The 19,132-nt window shown below is 36.4% G+C and overlaps 3 protein-coding genes across 10 annotated transcripts; 1 reads left to right on the top strand and 2 right to left on the bottom strand.

The window, feature by feature from the left end:
• The first annotated feature begins 199 nt into the window (after window positions 1–199).
• LOC118271779 (zinc finger protein 271-like) lies at window positions 200–17,109 on the top strand. Of its 8 annotated transcripts, none has more exons than XM_050693945.1 (16): window positions 200–387; window positions 4,094–4,327; window positions 4,630–4,784; window positions 5,003–5,210; window positions 5,439–5,564; window positions 6,149–6,259; window positions 6,976–7,116; window positions 7,488–7,574; window positions 8,493–8,595; window positions 8,962–9,184; window positions 10,250–10,355; window positions 10,639–10,759; window positions 11,045–11,203; window positions 12,066–12,243; window positions 13,238–13,306; window positions 13,920–17,109. In XM_050693945.1, exons 2-16 carry the CDS (start codon window positions 4,144–4,146, stop codon window positions 13,968–13,970), a joined length of 2,022 nt encoding a protein of 673 aa, XP_050549902.1. In that variant the 5' UTR covers window positions 200–387; window positions 4,094–4,143; the 3' UTR covers window positions 13,971–17,109. The 8 variants fall into 8 exon arrangements, with proteins under 8 accessions (XP_050549902.1, XP_050549895.1, XP_050549896.1 ...); XM_050693938.1 differs by lacking the exon at window positions 200–387 and adding an exon at window positions 2,891–3,443; XM_050693939.1 differs by lacking the exon at window positions 200–387 and adding an exon at window positions 2,891–3,443 and having other exon boundaries at window positions 5,003–5,195.
• On the bottom strand, window positions 773–2,499 carry LOC118271780 (transcriptional adapter 3). Its single transcript, XM_035587986.2, has one exon. The coding sequence runs from the start codon at window positions 2,247–2,249 to the stop codon at window positions 861–863; it is 1,389 nt and encodes a 462-aa protein (XP_035443879.1). The 5' UTR covers window positions 2,250–2,499; the 3' UTR covers window positions 773–860.
• A 77-nt stretch (window positions 17,110–17,186) lies between the features above and the next one.
• LOC118271938 (twist-related protein) lies at window positions 17,187–18,281 on the bottom strand. The gene has a single exon (XM_035588206.2). It carries the CDS (start codon window positions 18,137–18,139, stop codon window positions 17,330–17,332), a length of 810 nt encoding a protein of 269 aa, XP_035444099.2. The 5' UTR covers window positions 18,140–18,281; the 3' UTR covers window positions 17,187–17,329.
• Window positions 18,282–19,132: the final 851 nt, after the last annotated feature.

Consider the following 19,132-nt stretch of genomic DNA (forward strand, 5'->3'; position numbering starts at 1 on the left):
CTAATGATTGCAGATCGCCGGACATTTTATTAATGTTAATGTTGGTCGCAGACTAGGACATAGTCGGGTTGAGACTGATTAAACTTAAATGTTGCTTTAGGCAAACGCCATATAGGCGCCTCTAATTTTTCAAAAACATAATTCTCAGTGTTACACATTGAAATTGTGCTCCCATGTCTCGGAAAACACATAAAGCAGCAGCAGTCTTGTGCCATTTACCAGATACTTATGCACTAAGTATATTTCCTGCGTAGTGTGCCTGACTAGTCTAGACTGGCCAGCATGATCGAAATCGGTCGACAGGTGTCTTTTATGTGTATGTGTAGAAACCATACCATTACTAGATAACCACTTACTCTATCGAGGTTCAGGTTCCATATGAAAAATGTAAGTGAAATATTAGTAAATCTACACTATCAAGGTAATAGTGGCGCCACACGTAAGACATTTGAATGAAACTAACTAAGGGACACACAATGTCTGGAAAGCTGCTATGTCCCAGAAAAATTAGAATTAAGATCGTAATTTGTTTGAACTATCTGTCAAATAAGTTTATCGGGTATATGAAGGTGGTGAAACAGGCGCTAACTTCATATTTTCATAATCCAGAGAACCTAGCAGGCCAGCCATAATGACATGAATTACTTCAGTTTATGGCTCCTAAACTTTGATAGAGTCCAAAGATTGTTCCAAGTAATTTAGGTCACATTTAATTACCTACTCATATTATTTATAAGGATTGTTCAAATATGTGCAGAAATAAATACACAAGTTATAAATATTAATGTTATTTATTTCTAAATAATAGGTACCTATAACATTCTTAAACTAGCCCATGGAATACTTAACTAGAACATTATTTAGCTTGAATTTGGACCTGTTAAAGGCAAAGCATTAATTTCTTTATTTAGCCTGATCTGTTCATTTATAGCTCTCCAAGCATCCTCTTTTTCCTTCTTAGTAATAGGCCTCTTCTTCTGCTTTGCAGCCACCATTTTCTTATAAATATCAATACACTCCATATCAACTTGATCAAGTTGCTTCTTCAGATTCAGTCTAATCATTTCTTGTTTACATAGCCCAATCAGATGTTTGAGGTTACGACAATTGTCTTTCTTTACTGCGGTCAATTCTGTCTGGCACTTTTTTATTTCTGCCAGTATCTCGTCATCAGCGGGGTTTGTCAGAGGTGGCAAATCTTCAGGATCCAATATGCCTTGTTCTACCAATTCTTTTCTTAGACATTTTTCTAACGTTAGGGAATTCTTATAGCTACTCTTAGTGTTTGTAGTCTGTTTAACTTTAATATCAGGCACTTCGTAGTTCATCAGATTTTCTTCCATAAGTGCTGACACCAATCTTTGAGTCAATGGACCAGTTATCATGTTTTCGTTTGATTTTTCAAGTTTCTTACGAATATTAGAAGCTTCAGGAGACATTGATGATTTTTGTTTATTTGGATTGGAAGCATTCTGGTCTTCAGCAAGATGTTCATCAGCCCATACTTCAGAGTAGTGACGGCCCAGTGGTGGTATTGGTGGCAGTGTAGTGTTGCTGCTCTGAGCCAATAAAGACTCCAAAAATTTTATATCATCTAATGTAACAGGAGCACAGTAAGGATCAACAGAGCTCCAGAATTTATATGGAATATTATTCTTTGGCAGTGCAAATTGTGATAGTTCCAGTTTTACTGAATTGTCTGAATTAGCCACATCATTAGTGTAATTGTGAGATCCGCCCGAAGAGGCATTGGACATATTTTTGAACTTAGGCACTTTGGGCTGGTTCGACAACTTAGTGCTATTGGTTTTCACTAATTTATCATCTGGAAACTTTCTTTTAACAGGATATTGTAGTTGTTTGCCAGCAGCCTTACCTTTCTTTTCTCTCTTGGACTCATTTGTGTCAATACTCTCAATTTCAGACTGGAAATACCTTATACGAAGAGCTGTATTGCCTAACAGAGACTCAAGCTCTAGTTGTAAAGAATCCAACTCGTCCATACCGATAGGTTCGTCTGCAGATCTTGCTGCGATGGCTGTGAAGCGAGGTAGATGTACAGCATTGTCTTGTATCTTTATGTAAGGGATTGGACACAATTCTACTTTAGTTTTCCCAGCAGATACAGCACCTGGTATTTTAGCTGGCTTGTTGTAAGGTGAAATACCTGGGCTTGAAGGTTTTCCATTATCGTGACCTTTGCTTGCTAGTCTGCCTTTGCTATTATGGTTCATTCTCTTTCCTAACATGTTGTTTTAATCAAATTTACCCGCGAAAACAGTTGCACATAAACATAACAAGCGTCAACGTCTTTACAGTTTTACACGTACAACAATTGTCCAATGTTATTTATACTACATACAGGCACAATTCGGTATTGAGGTTACACTTGAAGTATTTAATTTACACCGTAAAGAAATAATTAACACGAATAAATAAAAATCGCTACGATTAAAAAATCACCACGACAAAATGGCGAACATAGTCAATAAAGTTGCCATAACAAAGTAGACAAAATTAAATGTCCAAGACCAACATGGAGTTTATAACACAAAATGACTGATAAACTGATTTCTTATGCTAATTTAAGTAATAATTATGTTACAATGAAACAAGTGTTTGCTAAATATAATACATTTATTATTTACAAAGAACTCAAGATGTATTGATTACGTTTTTTTTGCGACTTGCAATAATTATTTCGGTCATTTACAAAGTCAGCTGCGGTTAATGAATTATTTCCATTCCAGTTTATTATTTGGAAATAAAATTAATTACATTTTTTATTTAAATGATGCGTATACTAACTTTTTATAAAAAAATAAAATATATCATTAAAAATGCATTTAATTTTATGAGTTTCTGAACGTTCTAAACTTCGTCAACACATTAGTAATGTCACTTTTGACAAAAATGGTGCGTTGTGCGTTTGGTGCTTTCTTCACGTTTAACAAATTAGTGTGAAGTTCTTCTGATTAAATGTGGTTTTGTGTTGAGAATTTAGATACAAACTGAATGTAGCACTTTTATGAGATTGAATGAAAGTGATATGTTTATTGTTTACCAAATAAAGGATTGTTTGTTATCAGCAATGATAGGCGTCTGGATGCTATAAAGGGCGTTAAACTAATATATTATTAGAATAATAATGGAAGGCCAGCCACTAAAATGTCCCCTCTGTTGCAATACTACATTTAATTCTAAACAGTCTTTGGTAGAACATTTATCAAATTCTTTGAAAATCATAAGCTGTCCTCTCTGTGACTATAAAAGTCCCTCACTGCCACACCTTATTGAACATTTGTCGCAAGAAAGCTGCCAGTCCGAAAGTAATATACTAAATAAAATAAATGTACAAAGCATAATATTTGAGCACAGGACTGAGGGCAATATTGAGAATTCTGCAGATATAGAAAGCTCTGATATTAAAGTATATCAAAATGGTAAGGGTGTGTCTGTCTTTACATAATATCTCAGAAGCAAGGTGCAAAGGCATTGACTCTAATAAACAGTTGCAGTATATACATATCCTACTATACTGTGGGTTTAAATCAAATCCTTCATCTTAAAATGAATGTTAGCTTCATGTTTTGGATCTACATTCTACAAATATTACAGCAATCTCTTGCAATGTCCATTGTATCTGTTGTCTTGTGATATTATTTATTAAAACTTTGATGTAGACTATAACAAAAATATGATCTATTCGTAAGAAATATATCATAAAGATTTACAAGCAGTAAAGGATACCTACTGACCTTTATGTTTAATATTCTATATTTGCCAGAAATGTTATGGCACCACAAGATGAATTACATTCATTAAATTGTGAAATGTGATAACAATTAAATTCTGAGTATAGAATAATAGTTATTTAATTGCATACAGTTCAATTCTGTTTTTGCTTACAATTCAATTAGTAAAATTTTTATTAACTAATAGCATTTATAGCCAAGTCAGTAATAGCAGGGAGTCTAAAATTGTTGAGTTTTATTTGAGCTGCTCAGTGAAAAATGAATGTTGCATTAAGTAATATAGGAACCTGAATAACGAACATGAGATATGATATTACAATGTTATGTTGTATTTTTAGAAATTAGCACCAACTCAGAACATCAATTGGATGCAAATGAAGATAAAAAAATGTATATGGAATTGTTCACAAAACAGCTGAAGCCATGTTTACAAACAAGAGAGCTGAAATTAATAAAGGAGAATGGAGAAAACCGTTACATGATCATAACACAAGATGATGCAGACCTGAGTGCAGGAAACACTATTGTTACTAAAAATACTGATGGCACTATATCTTTGACCACTGTAAAAGGTATTTATAATTATAAAAGATATTTAAGTTTTGCTTTTGCATAACCAATAAATAAATACAACATAATTATAGCCACCAGTCTGATTCCATCTGATCCAACATGATGAATAGGATCACCAGGAACAGGATCAACTAGATGTTAGATGTTACTGAGATCTGGAGGATCCTGTTCTATATTTTATTCATCCTGAAAGACACAAGCTGTAACACAGCCAAATAATAAATTGATTGATTATTAATATATCAGTCTGACATGAGCCATGAAACTATAACAAATAATAACAAAACATCTTTACTTTCAGATATGGAGATGGAGACAGAAGCAATGATGGCCACCGACCCTATACCAGATGAAACTCAAGAGGAGATCTACAGCTGCAACACTTGCAAAGTGTCCTTCACTTCTGTCATAGAACATATACAGAACTACCACAATGACCAGGAAGTTGTTGTTGAGGTAAGGTCCTTATATAATATCTGATTTTTCCTTTTAGTTTTAATTTTGATTATCATCATCCTCTGATTTTAAAGATTGCTCATTAGCAATCTATGGGTGCATTCACCTACCACATGTTGTCAGTCTGTACCTATAGTGTATGTAAGAAAAAACTTTTACTAGAATTTTCTCCCATGCTTTTATCTAACCAAAAATTGCAATCCTAATAAAATAGATAGTCTGAATATTTGCAGGAGCCTATCGAACAGATCGAGAATCAAACTGAGGGCACGCCTTTAGACTATGAGCCAATGGACAGCGAAGACCCGTTGGTGACTCCCGACAAACAGACTCCTCGACGCGTCATCACCGACACTGGTGACATAGTCGAAGAGCCGATGCTGTTTAAAACTGATGCTCAAATTGTCACAGGTACTCTGGATTTAGGTAATATTGTTTATACCTATTTTATAATTTATAATATCGTTTGTAAAGCTATATGCGACTCATTATTACTAAAAATCGGATCCCTGATTTAGAGGATACCTCTGCACATTTTTCGATCGCGGTGCTAGGCGTAGTCAAGTAGAAGTAAGCAATCTTCCTACTACCTATTTGAAGGAGATCTCTTTCCATGAAATAAAATCTAGTAGAAATCTTGTAATGTTTTTGCAGAAGTGGATGACGAAACAATCAAGCCGGAGCATACGGAACAAGTTAGTGTTCTAACAAAACGATACATACAAGTCAACACGATGTCGGGTGGAGTCATCAAAGATATCGGCCAAGTGAATGAGAATGGTAATATACACACAACTTCACGCCTTTTATCCCCGAAAGGGTAGGCAGAGGTGCACATTATGGCAGTAATGCCGCTATACAATGTACACCCACTTTTCACCATTTATGTTATAAGTCCCATGTAATAAGGGGTGAGCCTATTGCTATATCCTGGACACAATTCCAGACTCCGTGCTACTACTGAGAAATTTTCAAAAATCCGAAAAATGCCCAGTAATATTTTGCCCGACCCGGGAATCGAACCCGAGACCCCTTGTTCGGCAGTCGCATTTGCGACCACTCGACCAACGAGGCAGTCAGAATGGTAATATTTTATTTGAAAAGTTATCTTATGTACTTATACTAAAGTTAGAAGGTCTGTGCGGAGTCTGAAGGGGTTAGTTAGTACCTTAAATTAGAGCTCTTCTACTAAAATATACATACACTCAGAAAGTTTAATTTCCTGTGTTAATGTACAGTGGTGTAATAAAAAAAGTACTGTGTATCTAATGTCATAATGTAAGTAATTCATTCAATCCTTAGACACTTACCAAGTTGTTCAATAATGTGCTTTATGACCTAACATAGAAGTTTCCAATTTGCAGAAGATGACAAAGACTCCACCATAACAGAACATAAGGATATTGTTGTCACAAGGCGCTATATACCAGTCGATAAAGGCGCCTTAAAAGATACCATACAGACTGATGCGAAAGGTAAATTCCACTATATCTTCCTAACAAACAAAAAACAACCATATACTTGTTGTAATAGAGTTCATTTTACAGTAGTTTAAGTTATTAGAAGGACTTAACAACTTGAGTAATAAGCCAGTATTTTAGTTAGTTTCAAGTTATTAAAAGTAACATTATGCAATGTAAATGATAAATATTTTTAACTTTCATGCAGGCAATGCAATAGACATAGGTAAGTAAATAAGTATGTTTAGTATGCAATAGAAACTAGAAACTATTTCGTAGAATTTATATGAAAACCTTGTTTAGACTGCCTCGTTGGTCGATTGTTTGCTGGTCTCTGGTTTGATTCAGTAAAGCGTTATTGGATTTTCTCGATTTGGAAATATTACGGTGTTTGGTAATGGGCTCGCTCCATATTACAGTAGGACTTAAACATGATATATATTATATAACTATACACATCCGGTGTATAGTTTTGTACTTTTTCTTCAATTTTGTGCTACAACTCAGTTGAGGGCAATTACCGCCGGTATGATATTATGCTAGTGAGGAGGGTACAAAGAACATCACCTACAGTTTAGAGCCATTTACTACACAAGCGCCTCTACCGGCGATTTTAGATTAGAAAAACTCTTTTTGTTTAAGAAAACAATATTACTTTTAAAAGTGATGTAACATATCGCCTTAAAAACAATATCTTCTGGTACATGATAGCTGTATATTTTCTGATACAGATAAAATAGGTCAGTTCCACAAGGTGGTTGTGAAAGAAGTGCCAACTGACTGCGGGTTCGCGGTCAAAACGTATCAGTGCTTAGCTTGCGACATATCCGTCACTAATTTGGATGAATTTAAAGTCCATCCGTGTAAAATATGTGAGTATTAATTATATTTTCTATGCCTCAGCGCTATTTATTCACGACCAACTAACATTTACCCATGACTTCGCTCCCAATGATTTATTTTCCTAAATAACATCACCGAGCTCCCGTTTATTTCCCTAACAAATCTTTTTATATCCCGAATAAATTCCATCATACTTGGTTCAGCGGTTATATGTATAATGGCATAACTAACAACTTTACCAATTATTTCTAGTCTCTGGACTTTTCAGAATTACAAATCTAAAAATTATGCTTACTCCTGTAAAAATACTTTTCTTTTTTTATTCTGGCTAAAAGAAACTGGCGATAAAACATTTCAAATATATTTTGTTTTGTTTTTATAAACTTTTTTATTTTTTTAGTAAAATACCCGTGTCCCTATTGTCCCGTGGCGTATGAAAACTACAAATCTCTCTGTGCTCATATGAAAGCACATAAAGTTAAAAAAGGTAGGTACGCATTTTTTTATTTCCTGTGAGGGTAGGCAGATATGTATCAATTCACAACGTTTTGCGTGAGGCGGCGTATTACCATACACCAAGTATTTTAAGTTTAATTATAACTTTCGTGAGACATTATAAATTAATTATTATGTTATCGACTTACTCACGTAAGGCAGTTGTCCCACCGGCAACGATGAACGAGTAACGAGTAGAGCTAGAACTAGAAACGAGTGAAAACAAAAACAAACAAGTGAAGCGAGCACTCGCCGGCAGTGTGAACAGTCAGCGATCAACTATTTGTATATGCATCTCTTTTGTTTACACGGAAAGTATATCTATTGTACGTTTCTTGAGCGAGAAAATAGCCGATAGTTAGTCGTTCACTCGCCGTTGGTGGGACAACTGCCTAACGGTTTGACAAGGAAATCGTATAGTTTCAACTATTATTCTCTATAGATTAATGCTAATGCTAATGAAAGCTAATGCTAAACAACACAAAGTCTTTGTATTGTTTTCAAAACTTGAAAAACCTCATAATATCTTTTCCAACTCGAAAATCGAACCCGAGACCTACGAGGTTGGGCTTACGACCAGTTTGGTGATCACATCACATATTTTATAAAGACAAGTTTGAGCAATTGACCAATAGATGGCGCTTAGCACACTTAGCGCTTGAGTATACCTTCATAGACAGTATACAGACAGTAGACCGACAGGCATTACCTAGCCTAATGGGAGAATCCTCATACCTCTGAAAAAATAGAGAACAAAATTAAATGTTTCCTAAAATGGAGGCCCTGGTGCCCTGAAGTAAACAAACGCAAATAAGTTGTGCTGCTAAACTTCGAGTTCAAGTTTTAAACTCGAGACAATACATTATTGTATTTCGAAATGTCATATTAATTTATATTGTTGTCTGTATAGAGCAACATGCATTGCCTGTATCATACGAATGTGGCATATGCAGCACTGTGTTCCCGAGCAACAAGTCTCTGAAACTACACAAACGGATGCACGATCCTATCAAGTAAGTGCTCACGCTTTCAATTAATAATATTCAGTTTGGAATAAGACTAACAAATGATGTTAATATTGGAAGTTATGTAAAAGGAAAAATGGCATGAATAGTGAGTGTTTTGGATTATCAGTTTTATATACGCGCCCGTAAAGTTCCAAACAACTGATCATGCAGAAGCACGTTGTTTTTGTTATTGTAATAAAAATAAAACTAATGAGTATACAAAAATAGTTTCTTTGGGAAAGTTGTTTATAATCATGAGTACAATCACGTGTTTAAATATCGGTCACTAATTAACAGTCACCCTATTTAGGCTACAGTGCATAATATCAAGGAAACGTTTTTCAATTCAACCCTTCATTATTTCCAAAACAGGACTCGAGCCATAGAGCCTCCAGTAGAGAACACGGACGGTACGAAAGTGAGTAAAGCAACGTACCGTTGTACCATCTGCAACAAAATGATCCCGTGCGACTACAAGGCCATACACCAGAACTCACACAACACTTTAGAGAAGATGAACTGCGGCATCTGCAATAAGAAGTTCACGTCTCTAGAGTATTTAGAGATGCATACCAGTGTACATAATGTTGATAAAGTGAGTATGTTTTTTTTTAATTATATTGTTGTTGGAAAATGTACCTTTTACGGTAGTGAATAAAGTTCAATTTTGTGTGTGAACACCCTGTACATGTTTTAGTGGTTTTGTTACAATAGTTTGTTTCTCAAAGAAGAGTTGGATGTTATATATTGGTTTGAAGTGATATCATGCTTGGTATTTCTCGTAAAGGTAAACAGAGGTGTCGCCTGAGCTCCCATTTATGAGTCATATGTCATGAAGCCTCTCCTACTTCCAGCCTCTGTTATTATCCAGACTTCCGAAAAGCATAATAATATTTTGTCCAACCCAAGTACTCTTAATGTCAGTCATATTTGTGACTAACGAAACAGTTTCAATCATGTAATAATAGTAATAAATACGTCCGCAAGGCAGCTTGTGGCGAGCTTTTGGGCAGTGGCGACCCCACGGACCTGACTCCCGGGAGAGGCCCTACTTTTTAACTCCGGTTGGTACTCGTGACTATCCGGAGTGGCCTCTTCTACCTCACTCTTGCCTTAATCGGCTGGTTTGAGTGGAGATTCGCAAGAGTGGAGTTGCCTTCAGCTCCACTTGGGGGAAGGACGTATCCCAGTAAGATGCTGGTAGGGGTCTTGACCGTACTTCCGGGATTGCTCTGATAGCCGTGGGATGCCTCCCCTTCCTCAAGCAGCTCAACGGATGTTGCTTCCTTTGTCGCTACATGCTAGCGGCCGTTTCCGGGGGCCCACTGTTGAGTTTGCGAGTCACCCCCTGCCTGTTTATCCGTATTTTTCAATATTGGTCAGGGGCAGGGGCCATAGTCCCCATAGTTAACCGGTTAACTATTCCACAGCCACTGTCCTTTGGTGTACTTCCATAGTGCATACAGGGATAATCGCCGGCTGATGTCCCCTTACATTTAGATTAAAATTGTTCAACGGGCCTCTGCGAGTTGGCTTCGGCCCCTCGTACGCCTTCCAAAGGTCCGGGACCCTGTGGTCCCGTGATTATGTAAAGAACATACGTAATAAATACTCAATATTTTATCTGTACTGAAGAATCTATAGAAGTATATATTTTCAGACTCCAATAAACAACCCGGATCTGAACCTGCCCTACAACTGTTTGTATTGCAGCAGAAGATTCGCCAGGCCACACGAGAAAGTCAAACATGAGAGGATACATACAGGTAAATTCAACATTACAATTATCATAGGTTTATGGGTTCTCAGCACTACCTATTGTCCATTTAACCGGGTATGAAAACATAATATGCAATTTATTCTCCAAAGGTGCATATAACACCTAGAGTTTGCCAGTTAGTTGTCGTTTTAAGGGATGAGACGTGAGCCATACATCCAGCACGAATGTAAGGTACAGAGTACAGTCTATAACAAATAAGTAAATAAATTAGTAATAAACATCTTGTATTTGAATAGTTATCGATTTAAAAATGTCCTATTGTTTCCTAGGAGAGAAGCCCCACTCGTGTGAGATCTGCGGCAAGTCGTTCCGCGTGTCGTACTGCCTCACTCTACACATGCGCACCCACACCGGCGCACGGCCCTACGCCTGCCCGCACTGCGGGAAGAGGTAACATACATATGTACTTATATCTTATGCGTGTTTCTTTAAACTACTCAGTACTTCATCATCACTGTCATTGTCATAATATACAAGACGGTCATTGCGGAACTTAGGCTCCACTGACTTCCAAATTAGCCCGTTGGAATTGGAAGCAATCGGCTTTCCTATTGTTTTCAATAACAACTTTAATACAAAGAATCGAGTTCAAAATCTATTATTTTTGCTAAATGGTGTAAATATACTAGAGGCTGTGTCTGTAAAATATTTTTAACGTATTTCATCGTTACCCAGGTTCAAGGCGCACAGTGTATACAACCACCACTTGCTAACTCACTCTGAGGTGCGCGCCTACAAGTGTCCGTTCTGCCCGAAGGCCTTCAAGACCTCCGTGCAACTAGCTGGACACAAGAACTCTCACACTAAACCCTTCCAATGCCAGCATTGTAACAGGTGAGGATATTAAACTAAATAATAACGAAAAAAAAATCTATATAAAGTGACGCGACTAATGGCGCCATCTATTGGAAAGCTTGCGTATTAACCTGTTCAATGACTCTTTAAGTTGTGCATGAAAGTAGCTGTACATACATTGATTCGACTTTGCTACAAATTCTTTTTACATTTTGTAAAACTTGTGTGAAACAACTGAATAAGTTTCTATTATTGAAAATGCGAGCGGAATTCGGTACTGAAATGAAATAATTTGCATACAATTTCCACAGTATGGCGATAGATGGCATTGTGAATAATTCTTTAACGTGTTGTAACAAGACCGAGCCCGTTTGTCTCAATAAAACTGTTCTTTTAACGCTTTTTAACATTTTATTACACCACAAGACTTATAACTTTGGCAATGTCCTTGTTAAATATATATAAATATGTCCCTTAAATTGAGCACAATATATTACGCAGCAGCGTCCGGAATCTAACTAATAACTAACTGTTTTTAATGCAATAATTTCTGTGCACTGGGTAAAAGTGCAAGATCAGTACGTTTATCATGGAAAAATGTTGGCCAATGCTGATTGGTGATTTAGGCTCTATTGCCTTGAGTAATAAGGATTACATCAGTGTCATAAAATTTTCAAAAACGACATTCAGGAATATCGTTGTCTTTCAATCGCCAATTAATGGTAAAATGTAGTTTTAACACAACTGAACACCTAAAAATCTTTCTATATTCATTTCAATAACATATCAATGAACACGTTAATCGCCAAGTAGATGTGGTGAAAGTAAGCAAGAACTTTAGGATTTGCCTGCAACTGTTTTCTGTCGGCAGTCAAAGGCTTAAACATGTTTTCTTCACCAGGCCATTTGCATCGCTCTACGCAGTCCGAGTCCACACCGAGACGCATTCGCGACAGAACAACTTGAAATTTGTATGTGACATGTGTGGAGCGAGTTACGCTCGAGCCTTCGCCCTCAAGGACCATATCAAGCAGGCGCACAACCAGGATCAGGAATCTGAGGCGTCACCATCACGTAGCGTGAGTTTTATTCTTTCATAATAATAATAATAACATGGGAAAGCTATGCTTCGGCTCGAACGGAGAGATATTACGGCCTCACGGAAAACGAGCGTGATACAACGCTTTTTTAAATTACTTCTCCCGCCTTGGGTGAGGCGAGAGGAAGTATCAGAGCCGTAAGAGCCTGACACAAACAACTCATTAGCGACTGCGTGATACAACGCTTGCTTTGTGTTTCAACGTATGAATAAGGTTACCAGAGGTCCAATCTGCACGTCCGAAGGTCGGCAATCACTGTCTTCCAGTGTTGTGTTCATAGTTAGCACTGATTGCTAGAATTCAAGTGATCTGTATGCTCGTTTGCCGTCATATTCCATAAAAAAGGAGAAAAAAACAATTACTCGCTACATTACATACCCAAACAAAGTAATAATAATATTATGATGTCACGCGTTTCAGTACCCGAAGGGGCAAAGGTTTCAATTCGTATTAAAGAACAAAATACAAACATTAGCCATTTTTGTTCAAAAATCGATTTTCCCGATCTACGTCCGCAATTCTTTTTGTTTCTGCACCACTAAAAAGATATTAAAATGTCCTTTTTATAGTACATACAAAATACACGTACATTTGTATTTCGTATATACTATCATATGGATTAGCATTTTCTATACATCCGACTGCGAACGTGAACTTATTCACTAATATAGTACATTCTCTGTTCTCTCACTCCCTTATTATTACCCGATGGCATGCCAATGCCGTGGCGCGCCAGAGAGAGGTCAAGTTCAGCCAACGCTTTCGCGCCAAATTGGGATGTTTCTTATAAATTAAATCTTTTTCGTAATGGAATTTTCAATATTAGAAAATTATTATATTTCAAATGTTTATTTTATTTTTTTGTCAATATCTATTTCAACCAATCAGTAATGGTTATGACGTCACATTACACTACGTTTTTGTTTGCTTATTTTTATTTTGGAGACATTAGAATTGGTGATACCATTTACAGATACCAGCTGATGAAGATTGGATGATAAAACCCAACCCAGATTCCCTCAACAAAGATTTGACACATGAAGTAAGTTATTTTTTATTTCATTCTAAATTACGTCAGAACAACATGGAAATTGGCTCTTTTATTTTATTTTTCTAAGTCATGCCCAGTCATGGAAGTGTCGGAAAGTTTATTGATTGATTCTAAACTTTATTACAATAGTGTAAGGTTAAAAATAAATTATTGAAGTGGAGATAATCGGTAAACAGTAACTTATAGCTTTATCCTCATAAAGTACCAAGAACCGCCACCAAGAACACCAAAGAACCACCTTATAAAGCACCACGCAGTAACTTTCACACAAAACATACTGATTTTAAATAATAATAGTAATAATTTAGTTGATAGTGTTACGAAATTCTTTGTTCGAGCAATTCTTCTTTGCTATTATTAGAAGCATTTTGAACTGAGCTTTAACCATATGGAATTTATAATTGGTGAAATGTGTATATTACATTAAATATGAAACCTTTTTTAACTATTACCTTTCGATGAAAAAGGCGTTAGTTTTAATCTGAAATAATTTATTTGGAGAAGATGATAATGTAAATAATGACTGTGTTATTTGACTGTAAAAAGTGTTTAAGTTTTTTTTAACTTTAATTGTATATTTTATGTAAACAATCTCTTGTTTCAGATAGACCTGGGAATAAGTGGTATGAGTAGCAACGAACTAATAGTTCCTTAAAGCAACAATAATTTTATAATTTGTTATTTCTTAGGTGATAATAAATCTACTTTTATAATACAATATTATAGACATGGTGTTATTGTGATTCCACAAAGTACACTAAAAAGACCTAAAGAGAATTTACATTCACTGTTGAGTGAGAGGATCCCCTCTTAGTATTTCTCCTCAAAAAGCTAGGCGACGTTTGTAGGTATGCTCCCGTCATCAATAGAAATGGTAGGGTACAGTAAAGGTGATCAATATAGTTATTCGTGTTATTTTTCAAGCTTGGATCTTATGCTTTTAATCGACCACTTAAAGTTCACAATGAATTACCCACAACAGGTAGGGGCCACAAAGTTAGTCATTCTATTATAGTTACGGTAATTATTACTGGGTTCACCTCGCTCAAATCCTATGACTCATTTGGCAATAATAGCTAATCTGGGAGCCATTTACACCATAAAGAACTTACTCGAAGCTTTTGTTCTCCAGCTAAACGCTGTTTACCGGGTAATATGGATTCTGCCTCTTATCAGTTTAACTTTCTCCGGATTTGTGTAAATACTAACATATTCACTATAGTTATCCAATTTAAGTCGCTAATAAAACGGAACAAAATAAATGTCTTTAATACTTATTGTAGAATCACAATAATACTAATTTAATAATTTTGAAACTAGTGATATAGGTGTAGAAACTCATAGATCACGTAGGTCGTATTTGAACGCAATAGAGTTCAATTTGATTCTATATATAATGTCCCTATTGGTTACTCCAAAGTGATATGTATAAGGGAATTTACGGTGAGTCAGAGCAACTAATAAATATATATGTACTGAACTAATTTGTAGATATAGAGATATATTAGACATTTTAGAACTGCATACTACACATTTGTGAGTGTATGCAAGCACATGGGAATTATGTATTATGCATTTTTACTACATTTTGCCTAAGTGGCACTGATAGTGATATAAAAAAACCTGTCCAGTCTTATAGTAAAAGGTACTGGGGAAATTCAGCGTTAATTCTCATGTATTTGCATAGTATCATAATATGAAAACAATACAAAAGCAATATTAAGAGCTTACCTACGTTTTTGTTTTCGAAATTATATGGGATTTACCTTGAATATAAATGTTTGTATATTTATTACTCTGTTACGCCGAAACTGTTGAATGGATTTAGATGCAATTTGCCATGTTAATAGACCATAACATCGTTTTGTCCTGATAAAGCGAGTCACGAGCGTGGCGCATTTTTATTTATAGAAAATACCACGCATACCAGTATGTTATTTAAAATTATTATTATTATGAAAGATATTTTTTCTAATATGATAAAGTTACACACCAATTTTATTAAACAAAACTGTATTTTTCATCAGCACTAAGTAATAGCCAACTATGGAAATTGTTTCTGAATAATAATAATATTTTTTTAATAAAATCACACGCTCTTTAATGGGACTGCCTGCCAGATACCATTGCCAAAAATGTATTTCCGTATATGATATTTTAATTCTAATTTTCGATAGTTACATACAGGGGCGTGACATGATCTTTATCCACAATGCAGGCTGTGTGGGGTCTTTTCTTTTTACTTATTACGCGCATTACATTGCCTTACGTGGTAAGGCATGGTAAGGACGAGCATGTGCTGAAGTAAATGAAATAACTAATTTGTCTTTGTTAATAGTCTACGATACAGCACATTTACAAGTGAACATTTAAAAAAATCTAGATGAGCCCGGTATTTCCTAACAGAATACTCTAAGAAAAATAAAGAAACACACTTAGCGCTCGGAGATGTATTAGTTTCCTTAGGACCTTTCACATGCCGGGGTCACGGATGGATAGTCACAAAACAACGAGGTTCCGGCATGAAGTAGAAACAGGGTAGTTTTTAGTCAGTAAGACACTCCGTCAAGCTTGACCCATAGCGGGAGGAGCCATTTGATTACTTTTCATCCAAAACGAGCATACACGCATCTTTTGTAGGATACCCGGTGCTGAGTTTCGCATCATATCTAGCAGCTAGGTTTTGCACATATGAACAATACATAATATTATGTACTTACAGGAAAATTAATATGATAGTAGAAAGGAATGCACGTACCAACAATGAAGAGGCTATCTCAGTCTAGTTTCGAGTGTGATGTTAATTGATAAATAGAATCTCAAATTAAATACTTAGTAAATTAGTATTTAGGCTAACTTTATAAAGTGTAGCTAAATGAAGTCAAAATAACTATTATGTACTTTTGTAAGTTACAACGAAGGTGTTTATTTAACCTTAGAACAACAATTTTGTTCATTGTATTGTATATTCTATCTATAAAATAATATGAATTAAACATACTAGTGATATGTTAAGGGATATTGGACCTTAGTTTTCTAGAAATTGTGCACAGCATAAAACAATAGTGAATGAGCTGTAATAATTAACTCATTAACGATTGGGTCACTAATGAAATACTGTTTTTCTTTTTAAATTAAGAACTTATCTTCTCTTTCCCTTAAAAAAAGATTTAAAATAGTAACTATTACATATCTAGATGCTTAAAGTAGTATTAAACTTAAAATACTTGCTACAGTTTTTTAAATAGCTATGTAAATTTTAAAACTATCTAAAAATTTAATTAGTAATGTATTCTCTTCTATTTTTAACGTTCTTGACATTTGTATATTTCAGAGAATATAAATAAATGCTATGCAGTTATTATTTTTACTGATTTATTCAGCTGATTGTTCATTTTGTTTTTGTAAATATGTATGTATGTGTTCAATTGTATGTTATTGTAAATAATTGTAATATGAGACAATACTGTGTGTGATGTCTACGCACATTAGTGAAAATGTTATTGCGTTTATAAGCTTGTTGTGTATTTTATAAAATACCAATTAAACCGACCATGTTTATATTTTAATTTTAAGACCACAATCAAATGTCAGTATCATGGTAATTAGCGTGCTGTTGATGTTCTAATACAGCGTAAGAAATGAAAAGGCGCATATAATTTTATATGAAATAATTTTTATTGGAAGTTTAATCAAATATCCTAGAAATGGCACATTGTTACTCAAGTTTTTGGTATACAGCTGTATGTATTGTTGCCACTACAATTTTAATCAAATAAATCATTAATTCTAAATATCGTCTTTGTTTCACACTTAATATAAATTATCAACAGTTAATGCCAGCTTAAGTCCCTAATCCACTTAATTAACTATCACATATTCAATTTACTAATACTAATTAAGAACTAATTTGTTCACCATTTACACATCACTTGCCACAGAATCAATAATACCTACAATGGAATAATATAAGCGTCTTTTCAGTTTCACTAGGAGTACACGGTAACTAGTGTATCACGTTTGACCGTGTGTCCACTCTCCCTCCATCCTCCACACGGAGAAGGCGTAACTGAGTTTGTCCTGCGCGAGGTACTTGCCGTGCTCACTGCCCGCGTCGCTGTTACTGTCGCTGCTGCCCGCCGACTCACTGTTCGACAGTATCTGATACAGGAACTCTATGTACTGCGTCGCCAGCTGCAGAGTCTGTATCTTGGACAACTTATCACTCGGCAGCGAAGGGATGATCTGCCGCAGGCTCGCGAACGCCTCGTTCAAGCTCTGCGTGCGCTGCCGCTCCCTCACGTTAGCCATCACTCGCTGTATCTGCATCTCCTCAAACGATTGCGTCTTCTTCCGCGAAGCTTTAGATCTTTTCCTCGATCTCCTTTGTTCCTCCGTCTCCTCTCTCCTGTCGTCTGCACCTCTGTAGACTTCTCCCATTTTCGGAACATCACCCGACTCATAGTAACTTCGTACTCGGTCTTGAGAATTGGAATCATCAAAGTAGTAGCTTCTTGGGACCTGTCTTTGTCGTTGATCGATGAATTGTTGCTCGAAGGATGTGTAAGATGGTTGTTGGTAGTCGCGATCCTCTCCGTCGAACACGACACTTGAGGGCCAAGGATGTTGTTGTGTGGGTCGCTCGGACCCGTTGCTGAGGTCCATCAGGTGTGTGGGCGAGGAAGGCGCGAATCCCGCCGGCTCAGCGTGCCTCTCAACCTCCACCGGCGCGTATCCATAGTAATGCTCGTCATCCTCCGGGTATTCCAGATCCTCCTCGAGCTTTATTGGCATTGGTCGAGTATCACGAGTTTCGTAATTCATAATGCGTCACTTTAAGAAACAGAACACGCGTCTCGGACCAACATGCGCGAATGATAAGCGCAGCAAGACTGCAGCCACGACACTGAGTCCTGCGCCCGCGCCGGTCCGCCCCTGCCCGTCCCTTCATTGACAAGATACAAAAAAATAACCATCTCCACCGCGGTGCGACTCCATTGGGCCTCCCAGCGCGCCGCCTCCTGGCTGCGCCGTGCGGGGGAAAGAGACAGCGATACCAAGATGTGTTGATCGCTTTCTGTTTATCTTGTCCATCATCTCAGAATTGTATTTACTGCATACATAGGTATATGTATGGTGTTCGGACGCCATTACCGATCGCATCGGTGATCGCGCATCCTGTGAGGGCTGTTTCAGTCAGCTAGTGTCCTCATATTGATACTATACTCATATTGATGGTTTTATAGTCTGTACTATGACAGTTTAATAATTTTACAGAATCAAACGATAAAAGCTATCTTTATTTTCGCAAAAAAAAAAAACTAACACACAGATCGATCTAAATAAACATAACAATTTTAAACCCACACAAAACCGTTAAGCTTACAAAATGTGTTAATTAAGCCAGTTTTAAAGAACACTGTAGCACTAATCCCACCTATAACTTGATATATGGCGCCACCCTTCCTTGTAAGATTTTTTGTGACGCGTCGTCCCGCCGCTACTAAAAATATCCATGACGCAATGCTCCCAGGATCGGTCCCACGGCCGTGCCTGGCAATGCCTTCACTATATCATAAATATTTAATTTATTTATCTTACTAACTCCGATAGGTAGTGAGGGAGCCTGTACAATGTTAGGTGTAGCCGTGTAGCTGACACTTTGTGTTGTTCTTTATCAAACACCGAAACACGAGATAGACAATATCCATATTTTGGTTGGTTTTTATATCCATATTTTGGTTCTGTTTCATAAGCCAGGTCAGTGTATCAATCTTCTTAGGTTTACAGTCCTTCCCTAACTCATAAGATACGGTT

The sequence above is a fragment of the Spodoptera frugiperda genome, chromosome 5 (assembly GCF_023101765.2).
Source record: "Spodoptera frugiperda isolate SF20-4 chromosome 5, AGI-APGP_CSIRO_Sfru_2.0, whole genome shotgun sequence".
Taxonomy (NCBI): domain Eukaryota; kingdom Metazoa; phylum Arthropoda; class Insecta; order Lepidoptera; family Noctuidae; genus Spodoptera; species Spodoptera frugiperda.

Bases quoted from the DNA above. Each gene is read 5' to 3' on its own strand.
- LOC118271780 (XM_035587986.2), bottom strand. From the start codon at position 2,249: ATGTTAGGAAAGAGAATGAACCATAATAGCAAAGGCAGACTAGCAAGC.
- LOC118271779 (XM_050693938.1), top strand. From the start codon at position 3,149: ATGGAAGGCCAGCCACTAAAATGTCCCCTCTGTTGCAATACTACATTT. The intron at 11,204-12,065 runs GTGAGGATATTA...TTTCTTCACCAG, and splicing joins CAATGCCAGCATTGTAACAG to GCCATTTGCATCGCTCTACG. The intron at 13,307-13,919 runs GTAAGTTATTTT...CTCTTGTTTCAG, and splicing joins ACAAAGATTTGACACATGAA to ATAGACCTGGGAATAAGTGG.
- LOC118271938 (XM_035588206.2), bottom strand. From the start codon at position 18,139: ATGAATTACGAAACTCGTGATACTCGACCAATGCCAATAAAGCTCGAG.